The sequence below is a fragment of the Pongo abelii genome, chromosome 12 (assembly GCF_028885655.2).
Source record: "Pongo abelii isolate AG06213 chromosome 12, NHGRI_mPonAbe1-v2.0_pri, whole genome shotgun sequence".
NCBI lineage: Eukaryota > Metazoa > Chordata > Mammalia > Primates > Hominidae > Pongo > Pongo abelii.
In genome coordinates, this window is record NC_071997.2 from 88328020 (window position 1) to 88346995 (window position 18976).

An 18976-nucleotide genomic window follows, 5' to 3' on the forward strand; every position below is an offset into this window, starting at 1 on the left:
CAGGTCTGTAATCCCAGCACTTTGGGAGGCTGAGGAAGGCAGATCACGAGGTCAAGAGATCGAGACCATCCTGGCTAACACAGTAAAACCCTGTCTCTACTAAAAATACAAAAAATTAGCTGGGCGTGGTGGCGGGCACCTGTCGTCCCAGCTACTTGGGAGGCTGAGGCAGGAGAATGGCGTGAACCTGGGAGGCGGAGCTTGCATTGAGCTGAGATGGCACCACTGCACTCCAGCCTGGGCGACAGAGCGAGACTCTGTCTCAAAAAAAAAAAAAAAAAAAAAAAAAGACATACTAAAACCAAACCATAGCCAGGCACGGTGGCTCATGCCTGTAATCCCAGTACTTTCGGAGGCCGAGGCAGGTGGATCACTTTAGTTCAGGAGTTCGAGACTAGGCTGATCAACATGGTGAAACCCGTCTCAACTAAAAATACAAAAATTAGCCAGGCGTGGTGGTGCATGCCTGTAGTCCCAGCTACTTGGGAGGGTGAGGCAGGAGAATCGCTTGAACCTGGAAGGCGGAGGTTGCAGTGAGTCAAGATTGCACCACTGCACTCCAGCCTCGGTGACAGGGTGAGACTCCGTCTCAAAAAATGAAAAACAAAAAAATAAAAAGCAAAAGAAAACCAAACCAATAAATCAAGTAGACACGGATTTGCAATGGCTGACATTACAGAATCACTAAATTGAGAAGAACTTTAGCTAATGACCACACTTACAAGTCATTTTATCTTATGGCAAATTACATTTTCTCATCACTCTGGATAGACAATAGAGGACTGAAACCTCTTCCCCAGCCATTACATTTGATTTTCCCAAACACTGTTACGTAACTCTCTCATGGGCTTTCATTAATATTAGAAGAGAAACCTATTATCTAGGTTCCTGCACTTTCTTTATCTGAACTCATACAGTTGATATAGCACACCTATTTTTACACATCTATTATAGCAATTAACTCTACCTTGCAATGGTTCACAAGACTCTCCACTTACACTGCAAACTCTTTGAGAGTAAAGACAATTTCATATTCCATTCTATGTCCTCCTACCATCTAGGGAAGGAAAAATAATATTTGTGCTAAGAACTTTATATATATAATCTTACTGAATCCTCACAGGTACCCTACAAAGTAAGGACTCCAGTTATCATTTTTATAAGTGAGGAAACTAAGGCTCAGAGAGATTTAAGTTATTTGTCAGGGTGACAATCTTAGTAAACGGCAGAGCTCTGATTTGTGCACAGGTATAATTAACATCAATGTCTATCTTTGCGCTCTGTTGAATACATTATGGCGAGTGACTTTTTTTGCATAGGAAGTACCTCATATAGATAAGACTCTTACTAAAGAAATACTGGTGAAATTATTATAGAACACCACAGGTTATTTCATATTGAAGTTTATATTTCCTTAATATAGTAAAATTAATAAAACTATAGAACACTAGTTATGTTGATTAAACTATCATATCAGCTGGGATGTTTACAATTATTCTGTAAAGTAAATTGAAGGCAATTACTCAGATGAGAATTCAGGACATCTCCCACCCACCCTAGTTTTTAAGCTTTTACTATCAGCTATCAGCTAGACTAACATAGCTTAAAAATCGAATCTCTCATGATGAAAATACTAACTTACACCAAATAAGACACAGAAATTAGATAAATCAAGCAGAGAGTAGTAACAGGAGGGGGAAGGAAGGGAATCTAAGCACATTTAAAAAAAGAAAATTTAACCAGCTAATATTTATTTGCAGCAATATTTATCTTTTGAAACACAGCTCTCGTAACCAAAATTCTTTTTTTTTTTTTTTTGAGATGGAGTCTTGCTCTGTCGCCCAGGCTGGAGTGCAGTGGCGCGATTTCAGTTCACTGAAAGCTCTGCCTCCTGGGTTCATGCCATTCTCCTGCCTCAGCCTCCCGAGTAGCTGGGACTACAGGCACCTGCCACCACGTCCCGCTAATTTTTTGTATTTTTAGTAGAGGCGGGTTATCAACATTGTTAGCCAGGATGGTCTTAATCTCCTGACCTTGTGATCCGCCCACCTCGGCCTCCCAAAGTGTTGGGATTACAGGCGTGAGCCACTGTGCCCGGCCCATAACCAAAATTCTTAAAATGACTACTTATGACAGTAGAGAAAAAGTAAACACTAGTAAAAACGTTTCTTGTGAAGTCCTATGTGCTGCTTGTCAGATAAAAAAATTTTTAAACTAAAAATTCTCGAATATGACAAAATGTGATACAATTGATGACTAATGAAGATTCTAATAAATTACATGTTACTTGAAGAATCATGTCAAATTTAATGAATAATTTTAGACAGTGTCATTTGAATGGTCAAGACCACATAGCTAAGATAAGTGTTATGTCAATCATACCTTAAAAACATAGTGACTAATGTTAGTGCATTTTCTCTTTTTTTTTTTTTGAGACAGAGTCCCGCTCTGTTGCCCAGGCTGGAGTGCAGTGGCGCAATCTCGGCTCACCGTAAGCTCCGCCTCCCAGGTTCACACCATTCTCCTGCCCCAGCCTCCCGAGTAGCTGAGACTACAGGCGCCCGCCACCATGCCTGGCTAATTTTTTTTTTTTGTATTTTTAGTAGAGACAGGGTTTCACCGTGTTAGCCAGGATGGTCTCGATCTCCTGACCTTGTCATTCTCCCACCTTGCCCTCCCAAAGTGCTGGGATTACAGGCATGAGCCACCGCGCCTGGCCTGCATGTTCAAACAGTGTAGGTCTTCTCCATAGCAATGCTTTGACAAGTGAATAAAAAGTAAATATGAAAAAACTAATATTCACATAGTTCTAAAAACTGTGATATAAAAATGTAAAAGCAGCTATGGGTATTGCATTTATCTGTTTGAAGTAAAACAGAAAAATGCATGCAAAATTTAATAATGTGAAAACAATACAGAGATTCTTTTGGGCTCAAAAAGAGACTAATCTGTCTTGTTTTTCCTCCCCTTCTCTAAGATCAAAATGCCTTAAACCGTTTTTGGATTAAGATAAATATGTGTATTTAAATGAAAAATAACTGACAAGGAATTGGGCTTAACTCCTTCCTTTCGACAACTTTATAAAATATTTACCATTAAAAACAGATTATCTTGTGGTTGGATGCAGTGGTTCATGTCTGTAATCCCAGAACTTTGGGAGGCTGAGGTAGGAAGATAACTTGAGCCCAGGAGTTCAAGACTAGCCCTGGCAATGAAGCGAGACCCTATCCCTACAAAAAATACAAAAAATTAGCCAAGTGTGGTGCTGTGTGCCTGTAATCCCAGCTACTCAGGAGGCTGAGCTGGGAGGATTGCTTGAGCCTGGGAGGTTGAGGCTACAGTGAGCCATGATGGTGCCATAGCACTCCAGCTTGGGACAAAGAATGAGACCCTGTCTCAATCAATAGAGTATCTTAAGACTGCTAAACATGATATTTACCAAAGAATGGGAAATGATTTTTCCTGCATGGTAGACAGAGGCAGGGTACAGACATACATAATCTCTAACTACCTTAAAGAAGCCACATGGAATAATGTAAAGAGAATAGGAGTCAGACGAATTCAAATTCTGGCTGCACGATTTATTTAGCTTTGTGACCTGTGCAAACTACCTCATCTCTGTAAGTCTCATGTGTAAAAGAAGGGTGCTGAGAAGATTACCTATGACTCTGTGTGTGTATAAATAAGGGGCTTGGCACAAGTAGGAGCTGGGTAAATACAGGTCACCCCCCTGCGCAACTTTACCCTTGGAAAATTACCAACTTATGCAACTACGTGATCAGTGGCATACTAATTCAAAAGCATTGTGAGTCTTTTTCAAGGGAAGAACTTTTTGCATGAAAATATAAAACTCTATAAATACAGACTTTCATACCAATTAGTAACTTCAAATTAATTTTTAAATATATGACTTAAGGACAGCCTTAAGCAAATTACTAGAAATGAATAAATACAAATATTTCCTATTCAAAAAATATTTACTGAGCTTTCACCGTATGGCAGGATTGTGCTTGGACTATACACACAAATGAATCAGATGAAGTCCCAGATCTCACAGAATTTATATTCTAATTATAAAACACAAACTAGCATTTTAGAAAAAGGGAAGGAGTGTGATCCCAGAGCCCTGTCTAATACAAAGACAACTTACAGCAAAATGTAGTTTTGCTTTTTCTGGAAATTTTCCAAAAGATTTCTGGGGATTCGTGAATCCCTAGACTAAGAATCCCTGCTAAACTCTGTTACAAATTTATATTTTAAAAGTTGGGAAAATATCAATATTGCTTGTGGTAAGAAGATGGAACACATACTAAAAAACAAATTTAGTAAACAACTTAAGAAGTTTCCCCTAAATAGTAACCTTTCTGAATATATATTAAAATTACTTAATTTCTGACTTATACTCAACTCTACTTTCTGAAAAATATTTATTTAAAAGATTTGTCTTAATTATAAGAAAAATGAATGAATCCCTATTTCTAGTGGTACTACTTATAATCATTTACAACAGAACAATTCTGTCCGATATAAAGCAGACATTCGGGAGTCTAAAAAACCCTCTGATTTAACTCTGGCTAGAATTCTTTGTTAAATATCTAAACAAAAATAATTTTGTTATTTAAAAAAAACTTAATTTTTATAATACCTTCCAACTTTCTCCTCTTCTGTAATTCTACCATACTTTCATCTTTCCCACCCTGCAAGTTAACATCCAGCTCCTGGTGACATCATCCACACTGTTAAGAAGCATTTATGGAGCACCTTTGTGGCCAGCTTTTTGCTACAGTGGGTCAAGTTAAGAGCTCAGAATTTAATCACATGTCTGTATTTTCTTCATTCTTTCTCCTTCTGCGGTATTTTTCAGCATATTTCTGCTACTTGCAATTATAGTTCAACATTTTTCTAAGTTAGTGATTATTGTGAAAGGCATATAATATTTCCCCATTTAAAATTCTAGGCTGCAAAGTCAGTTTTCACAGTAAACAAGGAAAGTTCCTTTAATCTATATATCTATGTAATGATAATAAGTTTACAGTTACCATTTGGTCTCTGTAATTATTTCACAACTACCTGACTGCCTGCATCTCTTTAATCTAATACGGTAAATGTTTCTAACAGATTAAAATACCACAGATATTTTTTTGAATCTATCATTCTTATGCTCTAAACATAAGGTGGTCCATTACTCTAAAATGATGTTCAAAAGGCTGGTCTCTTAGCAAGTACCTCTGCAACCTAAATTCTTATTTTTCACCACAACAGTTCTCTGCTTTAGCCAAGAGATGTCCTTTCTTTTGAAGATATCTTACACTTTGTCCTTGCCTCTCTAGTCCACTTGAAAGGTCATCATCCTCATGTCATTTCTACCATTCAAATCATTCTTCAAATCCTATCTTTTCTCTAAGAAGCTGACTTTCCCCCTGCTTAAGTAGCTGAACTTTTACAGCAATCACTGTCCAAGTCACACGGCAATGGTCACATTCTGGATTTTGTCATTTATTTGTTACTAAGCTATATGAAATATTTTGATCATTTAAGGTGTGTTTATAACTGCAGTGTAAGCTGCACTAGGCACACAGGTGGGGTCATGTCTTAGGTTTTCTAGTCTTCTCCCTCTGTGAATCCACTATACGACACAATGTCAGTGTTTGATCTGCTGATGTTGACAGAACATTTATGTATAAAGGTAATTAAGTACATATATCCCATTTCTATAGCCAAATAATAATCTATTTAAGGTAAGGTTTATATATTGAGCATTTCCCCCCAGTTTCATAGTTCTGTTGCCTATTTATTCCCTGTTTATGTAGCTACTATGTGTAATCATTTTTTCTTTTTAAAAAATTTAAAAGTTATTCTTGGTATATGTTAAACAGAAAACCTTGTTTGGAGTAAAAATAGACTATTTTCTTGAAGGACCCCAAAATCCAGCAAGGTATATGTATTTTTAAAGATTACACATGAAGCTTGGCACTTTGAAACACCTGAGGAAATGGGAGTACTTCTATGGCTAATAATGAATCAGTAACTGTCTTCTGAGGGCTTATTTCCTCTAATCAAGGTAGTGGATGCCCTGAAGAATCTATAATCTAGCTGAAGAGGTAAGAGTCTCTTCTCTCAACCTTCCAAATTACCACCAACCATCCTTTTAGTCATGTCAACATCCTATACTCATTTCTTTGAGGGTTCTCTGATGGATCACATAAAATATTTGGATTTTTAAATTAATTTTCTCAGCTTTGGGTCAATTCTTTTTTTTTTTTTTTTTTTTTTTTTGAGACAGAGTTTCGCTCTTGTCGCCCAGGGTGGAGTGCAATGGCATGATCTCGGCTCATCACAACCTCCACCTCCCGGGTTCAAGCGATTCTCCTGCCTCAGCCTCCCGAGTAGCTGGGATTACAGGCATGTGCCACCATGCCCGGCTAATTTTGTACGTTTAGTAGAGACGGGGTTTCTCCATGTTGGTCAGGCTGGTCTCGAACTCCCAACCTCAGGTGATCCGCCCGCCTCGGCCTCCCAAACTGCTGGGATTACAGGCATGAGCCACCGTGCCCGGCCTTGGGTACAATTCTTAATACTTTGAGGTACCTGCCACAAAAAAAGACTCAGAATCACTGCTCTAGACCAAGATATAAATTATAATTAGCAATATATAGCATCACTTTTATATGACTCACTAAAATTATATTAATTGTTAAATTTTCCTTTTTGCCAGGATAACTTATACTGTTAAGGAAAGAAATTATATTATATGGCTGTGCAATAATGAATCCTAGCAAATAATGCAACTGAGATGACATATGATTTCTAGCCAATGGATACTCTCTCTCTCAACCTGCCAAGAGCTGGAGACTGGACGGAGGCTCTTCCTCCCAATCAGTTTCATTTCTAAGTTTGGTTCCCTTAAAGCTTTGAAGCATATATATTAAAAATTAAATAATTTATTTTTAGACATAAAAACTTGAAAACCCAAGAGAAAAATACTTATTTGAACTAACTTGGATTAAAAAAAAAAAAAAAAAGACACTTCTGTCTCATGGTAATAGTACTAAAACAAAACAAAACAAAACAATATAGAGGAGCAGCTGGCAGCTCACTGACATTTCGAAGGAAAGCAAAATAAAAGGTAAGGGCATAGAGTCTTGCTCTGATGAAGTACAGCAAGGTACAACAGAAATGGTTATCTCAGCTCAACGCTCATATACCCATAATACAACAATAATATTAGAAAAAAACTATCCTCGGGTATTCCTAGTGGGCATACAGGGGTACTGAAAGGTCTAGTCATTAAAATAACAACTCACTCACTATCACTAACTTCTGGTGATGGCAGCAGCCTGCTGGAGGAGAAATTGAGATATTTAAAAGAGCATTCTTGCCTCAAAATTAAGGTTTAAAGGAGAAGAAGGAAAAGCAGACATATAGAGAAGAAATAAAAGACAGCCCAAACAAAAAAGGTCATTTGATGCCCAGAAAGTGACAACAAAGCTATCTACAAAACAAAATTTTATCTCTACCTTCATTTCAATACATTTTCTTAAACTTTAACTGACACTTTAAAATGAAAAGCAGTAGTAATTTACTAGACTATAATTTATTATAGACTTCGTTAATGTGAATATATTCATATTTAGTATTTATATTGTGAAATTACTTCAAATGCTTATGAAATAAAATAAAACTTACCCCATCACTTTCTCTATGTGGATTCAGTCTACTATAAACAGCTTCAACAACATTGCGCCTAAAAAAAAAAATCATGCTTTAGTTTTATTAAATTACACAGAATTTTAAGCTTGTGAATATCTCAATATTTCATCCTGACCACACTAAAAAAGTAACTGCTACACTCTATACTTGTCAAGAACATACCTTCTACACTTTACTCTCAGAATCTGATTTTGCGTAATCCATTTGTACTCCTTAGCAAGGAAAGAAGGAACTTCATACTCAAAGAGTATGATAGATAATTCCTTTAAAAAAATCGTTTTTGGATAAAGTTTTATGAGTTATTCTCTAGTATAAGAAACACTAACCCATTTCACCTCTAGATAATTGATGTACTTCTGATTTAAGTTTTCTTACCCCAAATTATTTAATTACTAATTATGAACGAACTCAAAATTAGCTTTTTGTTCTACTTACTTGCCAGCAAGACCTCCCCCAGGAGGCAAATTTGGGATATTTTCTGCAGACAAGATGCGCATGACATGGGCAAGATCAGGCATTCCTTCCTCGCCAGACTTCTCCATAATCTCTGTAGGTTTTTTAAAAAAAGTTCCTAAATTAATGTGATAAGCCAGTACTCACCAAGAAGTGAAACAAGAGATACTATTTGGTAATACCTATTTTAAAATAGATAAAAAAAATTACCATCAACACACAAAAAACTTTAAAAAAGTAATACAAGAAGCTACTTATTGACTGAAACACTGTTATGTGGGGGAAAAAAGAAAAAACAGTTATTTGCATATATATGTTCATTCCAGCATTACTCATTAAAGCAAAAACTGGAACAAACTAATGTTCAGCAACAAGAGGACGTTAAAAAAACTTTGGTGTAGCTATTGAGTGAAATGGTTTATAATCACTAAAAATTAAGAAATAGGTGTCTTGATGAATACAGTAACAGCTATATGGAAAAATACTTCTGATCTAATATTAAGTAAAAACAATATAAAAGTTATGAATGCCATTACTAAAGGATAACAAAAGTTTAGCTAGATAAGAATTATAAGAAAAAGGGGAGAAATTAAAAATCATTTTTACAAGTTGATACTTACCTGAAATAGTTACATTCTACAGCTTTTTTTTGAGATGGAGTTTCACTCTTGTCACCCAGGCTGGAGTGCAATGGCGTGATCTTGGCTCACTGCAACCTCCGCCTCCCGGGTTCAAGCAATTCTCCTGCCTCAGCCTCCTGAGTAGCTGGGATTACAGGCATGTGCTACCATGCCTGGCTAATTTTGTATTTTTAGTAGAGACGGGGTTTCTCCATGTTGGTCAGGCTGATCTCAAACTCCCAACCTCAGGTGATCCACCCTCCTCGGCCTCCCAAAGTGCTGGGATTACAGGTGTGAGCCACCACACCCAGCCCAGGCCTTATTTTCAAAACAACTGTTTACCATGCCTCACAAGACCCTTATGTTGACTTTCACTACTCTTTCAACTCTGCCCCTGCCTCCCTCATTTCCAAAGGATCTATTCAGAATTTTGCTTCTAGATCTTCACATACTCTTTTCATTGGTTTGGGAACACTTTTCACTCTAATCCAACCCCTTTGTATGGTGAATGTCCTTTTTTTTTTCTTTTTGTTTTGAGACACTGGAGTGCAGTGGTGCTATCTCAGCTCACTGCAACCTCTGACTCCCTGGTTCAAGCGATTCTCCTGCCTCAGCCTCCCGAGTAGCTGGGATTACAGGCATGTGCTACCACGCCCAGCTAATTTTTGTATTTTAGTAGAGACGGGGTTTCACCATGTTGGCCAGGCTGGTCTTGAATTCCTGACCTCGTGATCCACCCGCCTCGGCCTCTCAAAATGCTGGGATTACAGGCCTGAGCCACCATGCCCAGCTATGAATGCCTATTTTCATCCTTGAGGTTTCAATTTTATATGTCACATTCTCAAATCCTTCTCTGACCTAAGTCTGAGTAGGTACACTGCAATACACTCCCATATGCATGACATGTACTGTATACGATAATGCTATATACTCCCATATACACGATGTTTATTGGGTCATAGACTGCAAGCTTCATGAAAGCAGGACTGTAAGTTTTCTACCTTAAATTTGCGTCTTATAGTATAAGGCTTCTCAACATCAACAACACCGACATTTTACACCAGACAATTCTTTTGTTGTGGGGGCTGTCCTGTGTGCTGTAGAATATTAAGCAGCATCCCTGGCCTCCATTCACTAGATGCCAGTGGCACCCCCCTCAGCTATGACACCCAAAATGTCTCCAGACATTTTCACACCCCTCTACTCTAGTCCAATTTACCACTACCATGCATTAATGCATAATTTCTAATTGGTATTTTGGCTTCTCTTGTCCCCTTTATACAATCTCTTCTCCATACAGCAACTAAGAGAGATCCTTTGGAAAAAAGAACAAATCACTCTTGTACTCAAAATCTTCCAATGAATTCCCACAAGTCAAATAAAGCCCAAAGTCCTCCCTTTGGTCTACAGGACGCTACATGATACGCCTCCTACAAACCTCTTAATCTTCCTCTAGTTTTCTACTGGCTCATTCTAACCCAGCTGCACTCACTAAGAACATTCCCTTCTAGTCTTTGCTGTTCTCATTGCCTGGAATGTTCTTCCCTCAGATATTCTCTCTCCATGCAGGGCTGCTCAAATGTCCTTCCTCACAGAGACATTTCTAACCAATATTCTTTGTTGCTCTCTACTTACTCTATTTTATTTCTCTATTAAAAAAATAGGTTTTTACTAGAATACAAATTACATGAGATTTCCTTTTCTGCTGTATCCTCAGTGACACATGTTCAATAAACACTGAGTAAACCTATATGTAGAAAGCAATCATTAAATATATAATTCATCAATTTAGGTGAACTACTATTCCCTGTTTATTTTAATATTATTCCTTTCCCACCTTACCAGTCATCATTAAAAACATACACACAGATTTACCAAGTACACCAGAATGTATTTACCACAAAATTTAATGTCATATTACACGATTTAAAACCCCAGAAGAAACACAATGCTCCTGAAGAACACTGCTTTACGAATAAAAAATTACTTTTTTTTTTTTTTTAAAGACATGTTCTTACTCTGTGGCCCAGGCTAGAGTGCAGTGGTGCCATCATAGTTCACTGTAACACCAAACTCCTGGACTCAAGTAATCCTCCTGCTTCAGTCTTCCAAGTAGCTGGAACTACAGGTGTGCACCACCATGCTCAGCTAATCTTTAAAACTTTTTTGTAGGTCTATGATGCCCAGGCTGGTCTTGAACTCCTAGTCTCAAGCAATCCTTCTACCTCGGCATCCCAAGGATTATAGGTGTGAGCTACTGTGAAGTTACATTTTAAGTACCAACTTAAATTGATTTGTAGTGGCTGCCTAGCTAACAATTTTGTCTCCTGATTAATAACTATTTGCTACAGGCCCTAGAGATCATATTACATATTTGTTATCTCGCCTATATAATATATACTTCAGAAAGTTACAACCTATGCAAAAGAAAATTAATATTAAATTATTAACTCATGTTAAACTGAATTGACCACAACTTTAAGAAATTAAAACGTGGCTATTACAGAAGTTAAGAGTTCATACAAAGTTACAGTTTGCTGAGGACTTACGTGCTAGGCACCATAATCGGTGCTTAACAAACATAATTCTCATTTATTTTGACAAAAACTCTTTGCTTGGACCAAACCTTCAGCAAGACTCTTGAGTTCTTTCTGACTAGGAGACCTTTAGGCTCCCTCTCTGTCCTTGTAGAAACCAGGCTGAATGAGAATCTTGCTCAGTTTACTGAAAACCCCCACACACTTGATATATGACCACTCTGGATATTTTAGCCTGGCCTGCCATCCTATCAACTCAGTTTAGCCAGAAACCCCTTATGTTGATGCTTCCTCTTAGTAATAATTTTCCATCCACTGACACTCCCTTCAAGCACTCAGCTCCTTAGTTATAAATTCCACTTATCTTTATGGGACCCCAAGTTGAGTTTAATTTCTTTCTGCCACTGCAAGATTCCATCATAGTGGTCCCTATATCTACTGCCATGGCCCCCCTGAAAAAATATCTGCCTTACCATCTTTAACAAGTGTCATCAATAAGCTTTTTTTATAACAATTTATTAAAAAAAAAAAAAAAAAAAAACTCTATGGGGCCAGGCACAGTGGCTCACGCCTGTAATCCCAGCACTTTGGGAGGCCGAGGCGGGCAGACCATGAGGTCAGGAGATTGAGACCATCCTGGCTAATACGGTGAAACCCCATCTCTACTAAAAATACAAAAAATTAGCCAGGTGTGGTGGCGGGCGCCTGTAGTCTCAGCTACTCGGGAGGCTGAGGCAGAAGAATGGTGTGAACCCGGGCAGCGAAGCCTGCAGTGAGCCAAGATCGCGCCACTGCATTCCAGCCTGGGTGACAGTGCGAGACTGTCTCAAAAAACAAAAAACAAAAAACTCCATGATTGGTGTTTTTATCTTTAGTTTCCAATAAAGAAACTGGAGGCTTGAGGGGTTAAGCAAGTTGGATAAGTTCACATAACAGGCAGCTGACCAAACTAGAGAGCTCTTCCTAAAATAAAAACTACCCGGTTTCTTTATGAATGAGGAAGAAGGAAACTAAGAGAATTCCTCCCACCTTCTGATGAACTACAGTCAGCAATCTGCAACCCCAATATACTACAATTTATCATTAAATATTAACTTCTATAAAAACAGCTCCTCTTAATGATATTATCAATAGGAATATGACTGCATCTGACATAATCTTCAATGTGTTCTTACATGTTTCTCACGTTTCCATCACCCTCAAAGCAGGACTCATTGAGACTCAAAAGCTCTGAGACCTAAAAACAAGATTAATTTAGGGCTGAGGAAATTGTAGGCGCACAAAAAACTTTAAGCACCTTGTTTAGGGTGCCTAGCTAGATAGTTGTAGAGACAGAAAAGATAAATCCCCATTCTCCAAATTTGCAAAAGACTCTCTTCTTGGTTTTATACTTTTAATTGTAATTATATATTAGAAATCACAGATCTTCACACTTCAAAACTCTCACCAATTACTGTGACCTACTATATACAAAATGACTCATAATAGGCCAAATTCAACAAGCTATTATACCATCATCGTAAGTTATATCATTCAAACGTATTTTCTCCAAAAAAAAAAAAGAATCAAAACATAAAAGTGTTAGGAGAAAATACAGGTAACTACGTAACCTCCTTGAGTGGAAGAGCTTGGTATGATATCAAAGTTCTCCCACAAAGAAAAGAAAAAAGATTGACAACCTAACTTTATAAACAGTAATCTCATATCTTAAAAACAGCATATATAAAACCAAAAGGTTATATTAAGATTATGATACTTAGCTTCTCAGGGTTGAAAGCAGAAAAGGAAAAAAAAAAAAAGAAAAGGGCCTTAAGACTGAAAAATTCTCATTTTCTCAGGGTAACCACAAAATTTTTTCCTTTTTACTAAATAGAATTTTTTTTTTTTTTTTTGAAATGGAGTCTTGCTCTGCCGCCCAGCCTGGAGTGCAGTGACGGGATCTCGGCTCACTGCAAGCTCTGCCTCCCAGGTTCACGCCATTCTCCTGCCTCAGCCTCCCGAGTAGCTGGGACTACAGGCGCCCACCAGCATGCCCGGCTAATTTCTTTTTGTATTTTTAGTAGATACGGGGTTTCACCGTGTTAGCCAGGAAGGTCTCGATCTCCTGACCTCGTGATCTGCCTGCCTCAGCCTCCCGAAGTGCTGGGATTACAGGCGTGAGCCACCATGCCCGGCCTACTAAATGGAGTTTTTTAAAGAATGTGTAACTAATAAGCAAATCCTAGGATGAACTGGAATACATCTAAAAGAAGGCAAGAATGGAGGATTAAAAAAAAATAGATGAAACACGAAAGACGGCAGATTTAAACTCAAACATATCAGCAATTATGTTAAAGATAAACAGACTAGCTTCTCCCTTCTCTTGTTCCTGAATAATTTTGTCCAACACGATTGGATTTGCTTAGCTAAGCTAAACAAATCTTTCAGGGAGTGGAGGGGGAAATAGTGGCCACAAATTGGTCCAGAATGGGATACTCATGCCTAACCAAGTAAGCATAGCTTTAGGACGGCTATAGGGTGAACTGGAATGGGCAATGTGGAGTGAGGAAGGCATATGCATGAGGGTTCGCAGTGACAGATTTGTTGGGTTGACAGTAGAGGACAGGTTTCTTTCTGTAGAAGAGAGTTATAAATATGAAAAGGGAGAAAACTATAATAAATCCTGTAGTACTGTATAGTTGCAGGCAGGACAAAAAGATGCTACAACAAGTTTTAAGAGGCTCTCATTGGCTGAAACAGTTGATAATACAATGAATAGAACAGGAATCCGTGAGTCTGTGCTCATATAAACAAACAGGCAGAAAAGAAAATTTTTCCGTGCAGTAAAATGCTAATACATATAAAAAGAATGACTGAGCCAGGCATGGTGATTCACGCCTGTAATCCCAGCACTTTGGGAGGCCAAGGCAGGCGGATCACCTAAGGTCAGGAAGTTCAAGATCAGCCTGACCAACATGGAGAAACCCTGTCTCTACTAAACATACAAAATTGGCTGGGTGTGGTGGCACATGCCTGTAATCCCAGCTACTCAGAAGGGTGAGGCAGGAGAATCACTTGAATCCCGGAGGCAGAGGTTGCGGTGAGCCAAGATCACACCATTGCACTCCAGCCTGGGCAACAACAGTGAAACTCCATCACAAAAAAAAAAAAAATGACTGAATCAGAAAATCACCAGTTGGCTATCATTCTTCAGGCAAAAATCGCAAATGGATGCTAAAACTGTCTGCTAAAATCTTAATGAGCAATAGGTTATTAACAATCTCAAAGTGTCTCCCCATAGAATACTTATGAATAAGTATAACATATTTATTAAATACTTATTAGGTATAACACAATTATTAATTAAGTAACCTGAAAGACAACAACCCAAGCAAGTCACAAAAGACGTTAACATTATAAATCAACATCGCGTGCCTCCCTGATTGTGATGCACTGAGAAGAATCTAGAATCACTTCCACGGTATTCCTGCCAATGTATAACCTAAATCTTATCAAGAGGAAACATCAGCCAACCCAAGCTGCACATTCCACAAACCTGTACTCTTGAAAAACGTCAAGGTCAACAGAAATAAAAAAGACTATGGAACTTTTTCCATTGAGGGAGACTAAAGAGGCATGATAGCTAAATGCAGCACACAAGCTCTAGACTGCATCCTGGACCTATATATGACATTACTGGGATAATTAGGGAAATTTAAATGGGATCTGTGGATTACATAGTAATATTGTATCAACGTTAATTTCTTAATTTTTTCTTTTCCCCGAGATGGGAGTCTTGCTCTGTCATCGAGGCTAGAGTACAGCGGCATGATCTCAGCTCACTGCAATCTCCGCCTTCCAGGTTCAAGCAGTTCTCCCACCTCAGCCTCCGGAGTAACTGGGATTACAGGCACCTGCCACCACGCCCGACTAATTTTTGTATTTTTAGTACAGATGGGATTTCACCATGTTGGCCAGGCTGGTCTCGAACTCCTGACCTTGTGAGCTGCGTACCTCAGCCTCCCAAAGTACTGGGATTATAGGTGTGAGCCACCGTGCTGGGCCAATTTCCTAATTTTTATGGATGTACTACAGTTATGTAGTGTTATGTAATCTTCGTTTTATTAAGGAGTACTGATATATCTGCAACTTTCAATTGATTTGGCTCAGGAAAAAGGTTAGTAATATGAGGGGCAGGGGAATAAGAGGAGAGAGAGGGGGAGAGGGAAGGAAGGAAGGAGGGAGAGACAAAATGAGAATGTTACAGAAAGTATATATAGAGATAAGCCAAACGTGGTATTACATAAACAAACAAGGAATCTAGGTAAAGGATACTACATGTACATGGGAGCTCCTGTAATACTTCTGCAACTTTTCTGTATGTTTAAAATTATTAGGCTGGCTGTGGTGGCTCATGCCTGTAATCCCAGCACTTTGGTAGGCCAATGTGGGAGGACTGCTTGAGTCTAGGAGTTTGAGACCACCCTGGGCACCACAGTGAGACCTCATCTTTACAAAAGATAAAGAAAACTAGCCAGCTGTGGTGGCACGTGCCTGTAGTTCCAGCTACTTGGGAGAGGCTGAGGTGAGAGGATCACTTGAGCCCAGGGAGTTGAGGCTGTAGTGAGCCGAGATCATGCCACTGTACTCCAGCCTGGGCAACAGAGCAAGACCCTATCTCAAAAAAAAAAAAAAAATTTATTGCCAAATGAAGTTTAAAAAAATATGTAAAATAATCTTTTGAAACACTAATGTTAACTCTATCAATAAAAGGGAAAGGATACCGTAATGAATTCCAATGATAATTAACCCGAGAAGGGAGAATTAGTATTAGTGGAATTAAGAGTACTTGCTTTTCATGACACTGTTAGGGGAAATTTCACTGGGTTCTCCACTTACTATTAGGAATGTATGCAGGGAAAGAAAAAGAAAGAAAAAAATAATGCAGCAGGCTCTAACCAACTACCTTCAAATTATGTTTCTCTTTGGTGGTAAAACAGACATATTTGTCTTCTCCCTGTCAATAAATCCCGAAACATTGGTCCAAGATAGTAAATTTTAGACAGATAGATGTGTTTTTTCAAGGACTTGTTTTGAAATACTTGTTTGTCCTATGGAATTTTTTTTTTTTTTTTTGTGGAGACGGAGTCTCACTCTGTCGACCAGGATGGAGCGCAGTGGTGCAATCTCGGCTCACTGCAACCTACACCTCCCAGATTCAAGCAATGCTCCTGCCTCAGCCTCCCGAGTAGTTGGGACTACAGGTGTGTGCCACCATGCCCAGCTAATTTTTTGTATTTTTAGAAGAGACAGGGTTTCACCGTGTAGCCAGGATGGTGTCGATCTGACCTTGTGATCTGCCCGCCTCAGCCTCCCAAAGTGCTGGGATTACAGGTGTGAGCCACTACGCCTGACCAGGAAATTTTAAAATAATCATTTGATAAACAAAAAGAATACTTTCCCTCTCTAAATTGTATTTTTTTTTTTGAGACAGAGCCTTGCTGTGTCGCCCAGGCGACAAAAGTGCTAGGATTACAGGCATGAGCTACCGCACCTGGCCTGTCTATATTTTTAAACAGCATCTGTCTTACCTTCAACCCGTGATTCCAAGTGCTTATCCAACTCTGAATCTTTTTTGACCGCTTCATCTGAGACCTTGGGAGCATTTGAAAAGCAAACTAGTACAATACTCATGTTATCTCGACTTCCCTGTATATTAAAGAAAAAAAAGAAAAAAAATTGTATTTCTACAATCAACTTTTACTTCAAAATACTTTAAGCAATTATAGTTTATTTAATCATCCAGAACGTTTATGTTTAACACATTCATTTTTATTCCAATGAACTACTAAAAACACAACTTGAAGAAACAAGGTGTCTACGTATGGGCAGATCTGTAAGCATTTCTGTATTCTTAATTCTGGTGAACTATTCTTACCCACAACCATTCCAGTCTGAGAAATGAAGATATCTTCAATACATATTAAATCTTCTAAACTATTTCCCACTCAAGACTGTCTATTCCCAAGCTGGCTTAAGTCCACAATGGATCCTCCCAAACACATATGCAAATGTTTTCCAGCTTAGCTTTTAAACTGCCTCAGAGCAATGCTACGACTCCGTGAATTTAACATAGCTGAAAATTGTTATTCGGCAGAATACCCAAAATGCTAAACTGAACAATTATTATTATTATTACTATTTGAGACAAAGTTTCACTCTTGTTGCCCAGGCTGGAGCACAATGGCGCGATCTCGGCTCACTGCAACCTCCACCTCCCAGGTTCAAGCAATTCTCCTGCCTCAGCCTCCTGAGTAGCTGGCATTACAGATGACCGCCACCATGCCCGGCTAATTTTTTTATATTTAGTAGAGATAGGGTTTCACCATGTTGACCAGGCTGGTCTTGAACTTCTGACCTCAGGTGATCCACCCACCTCAGCCTCCCAAAGTGCTGGGATTATAGGCGTGAGCCACCGCACCCAGCCCCACAACTATTAATACAAGAAACTATTCAGAGGGCACAGCAACAGGGTGGACTGTAACTGGACAACTGAGATCCAACTGTAGTCATGTGATAACTTTTAAAGAAAAGACATCAGATTGCTGTATAGTCGCAAATAGTTTCAGGATCTTTATAAAGTGGCTAAAATAGCTAATTTAAGGACATATTTTATTTCTCCCTTTTAACCACACTGTCACAAATTACTATGTTAAAAAGGAAGCATAGGCCGGGCATGGTGGCTCATGCCTGTAATCCCAGCACTTTGGGAGGCTGAGGAGGGCAGATCACGAGGTGAGGGGTTCAAGACCAGCCTGACTAACATGGTGAAACCCCATCTCTACTAAAAATACAAAAATTATCCAGGCATGGTGGTGTGCACCTGTAATACCAGCTACTCAGGAGGCTGAGGCAGGAGAATCACTTGAACCCGGGAGGTGGAGGTTGCAGTGAGCAATGAGCAGTGAGCTGAGATTGCGCCACTGTACTCCAGCCTGGGAAAAAAAAAAAAAAAAAGCATAAAGCCAGGCACTGTGGCTCATGGCTGTAATCCCAGCACTTCGGGAGGCCTCGGCGAGCAGACCATTTTAATTTTAGCCCAAGAGTTCCAGACCAGCCTGGGCATCATGGCAAAACCTTGTCTCTTCAAAAAATATAACAATTAACTGGGCTTGGTGGCGCACACCTGTAGTCCCAGGTCCCAGCTACTTGGGAGGCTAAGGTGGAAGGATCGCTTAAGCCTGGGAGGTGGAGATTGCAGTGAGCCGTGATGACACCATTGCACTCTAGCCTGGGCAACAGAGCAAGACTCTCTTTCAAAAAAAAAAAAAAAAAAGCATATAATACACACTACTCTAGTACCATGAGATTACGTGCAATAAATTAAAAATATCTTCTCATTACTTTTTCTAAAGATATACTACTTTAACTCAGTTTCTAAGAGCAGGAGCAGATGAAACTGTTCTTGGAATAATGATTTTTTTTTTTCAAACTTTCTTTTTCTGTTCACTCTAAAAAACTAAGTCAATGGAGGTAGTAGGCTATTTTGTCTGATAGTGGAGTTTGCCAAATTTGCCAACTTAAGTGAAAGAAACCAAGACCACACTGATTCTAGTCTTTTCAGTTATTATGGTTAGAATCTAGGCAGGCATGGCTTGGTTCAGACTTGCGCCTTTC

General features: G+C 38.9%; 1 protein-coding gene across 3 annotated transcripts in view; it reads right to left on the reverse strand.

The window, feature by feature from the left end:
* The window catches only part of PPM1B (protein phosphatase, Mg2+/Mn2+ dependent 1B), a 77843-nt gene that overhangs the window by 17996 nt on the left and 40871 nt on the right, over window positions 1–18976 (reverse strand). For all 3 annotated transcript variants that reach the window (XM_054546670.1, XM_009237339.3, NM_001134092.1), the window contains 3 exon segments: window positions 16891–17008; window positions 8146–8257; window positions 7687–7744 (listed from right to left, as the gene is read on the reverse strand). In XM_054546670.1, the coding sequence (XP_054402645.1) occupies window positions 7687–7744; window positions 8146–8257; window positions 16891–17008 (288 nt within the window).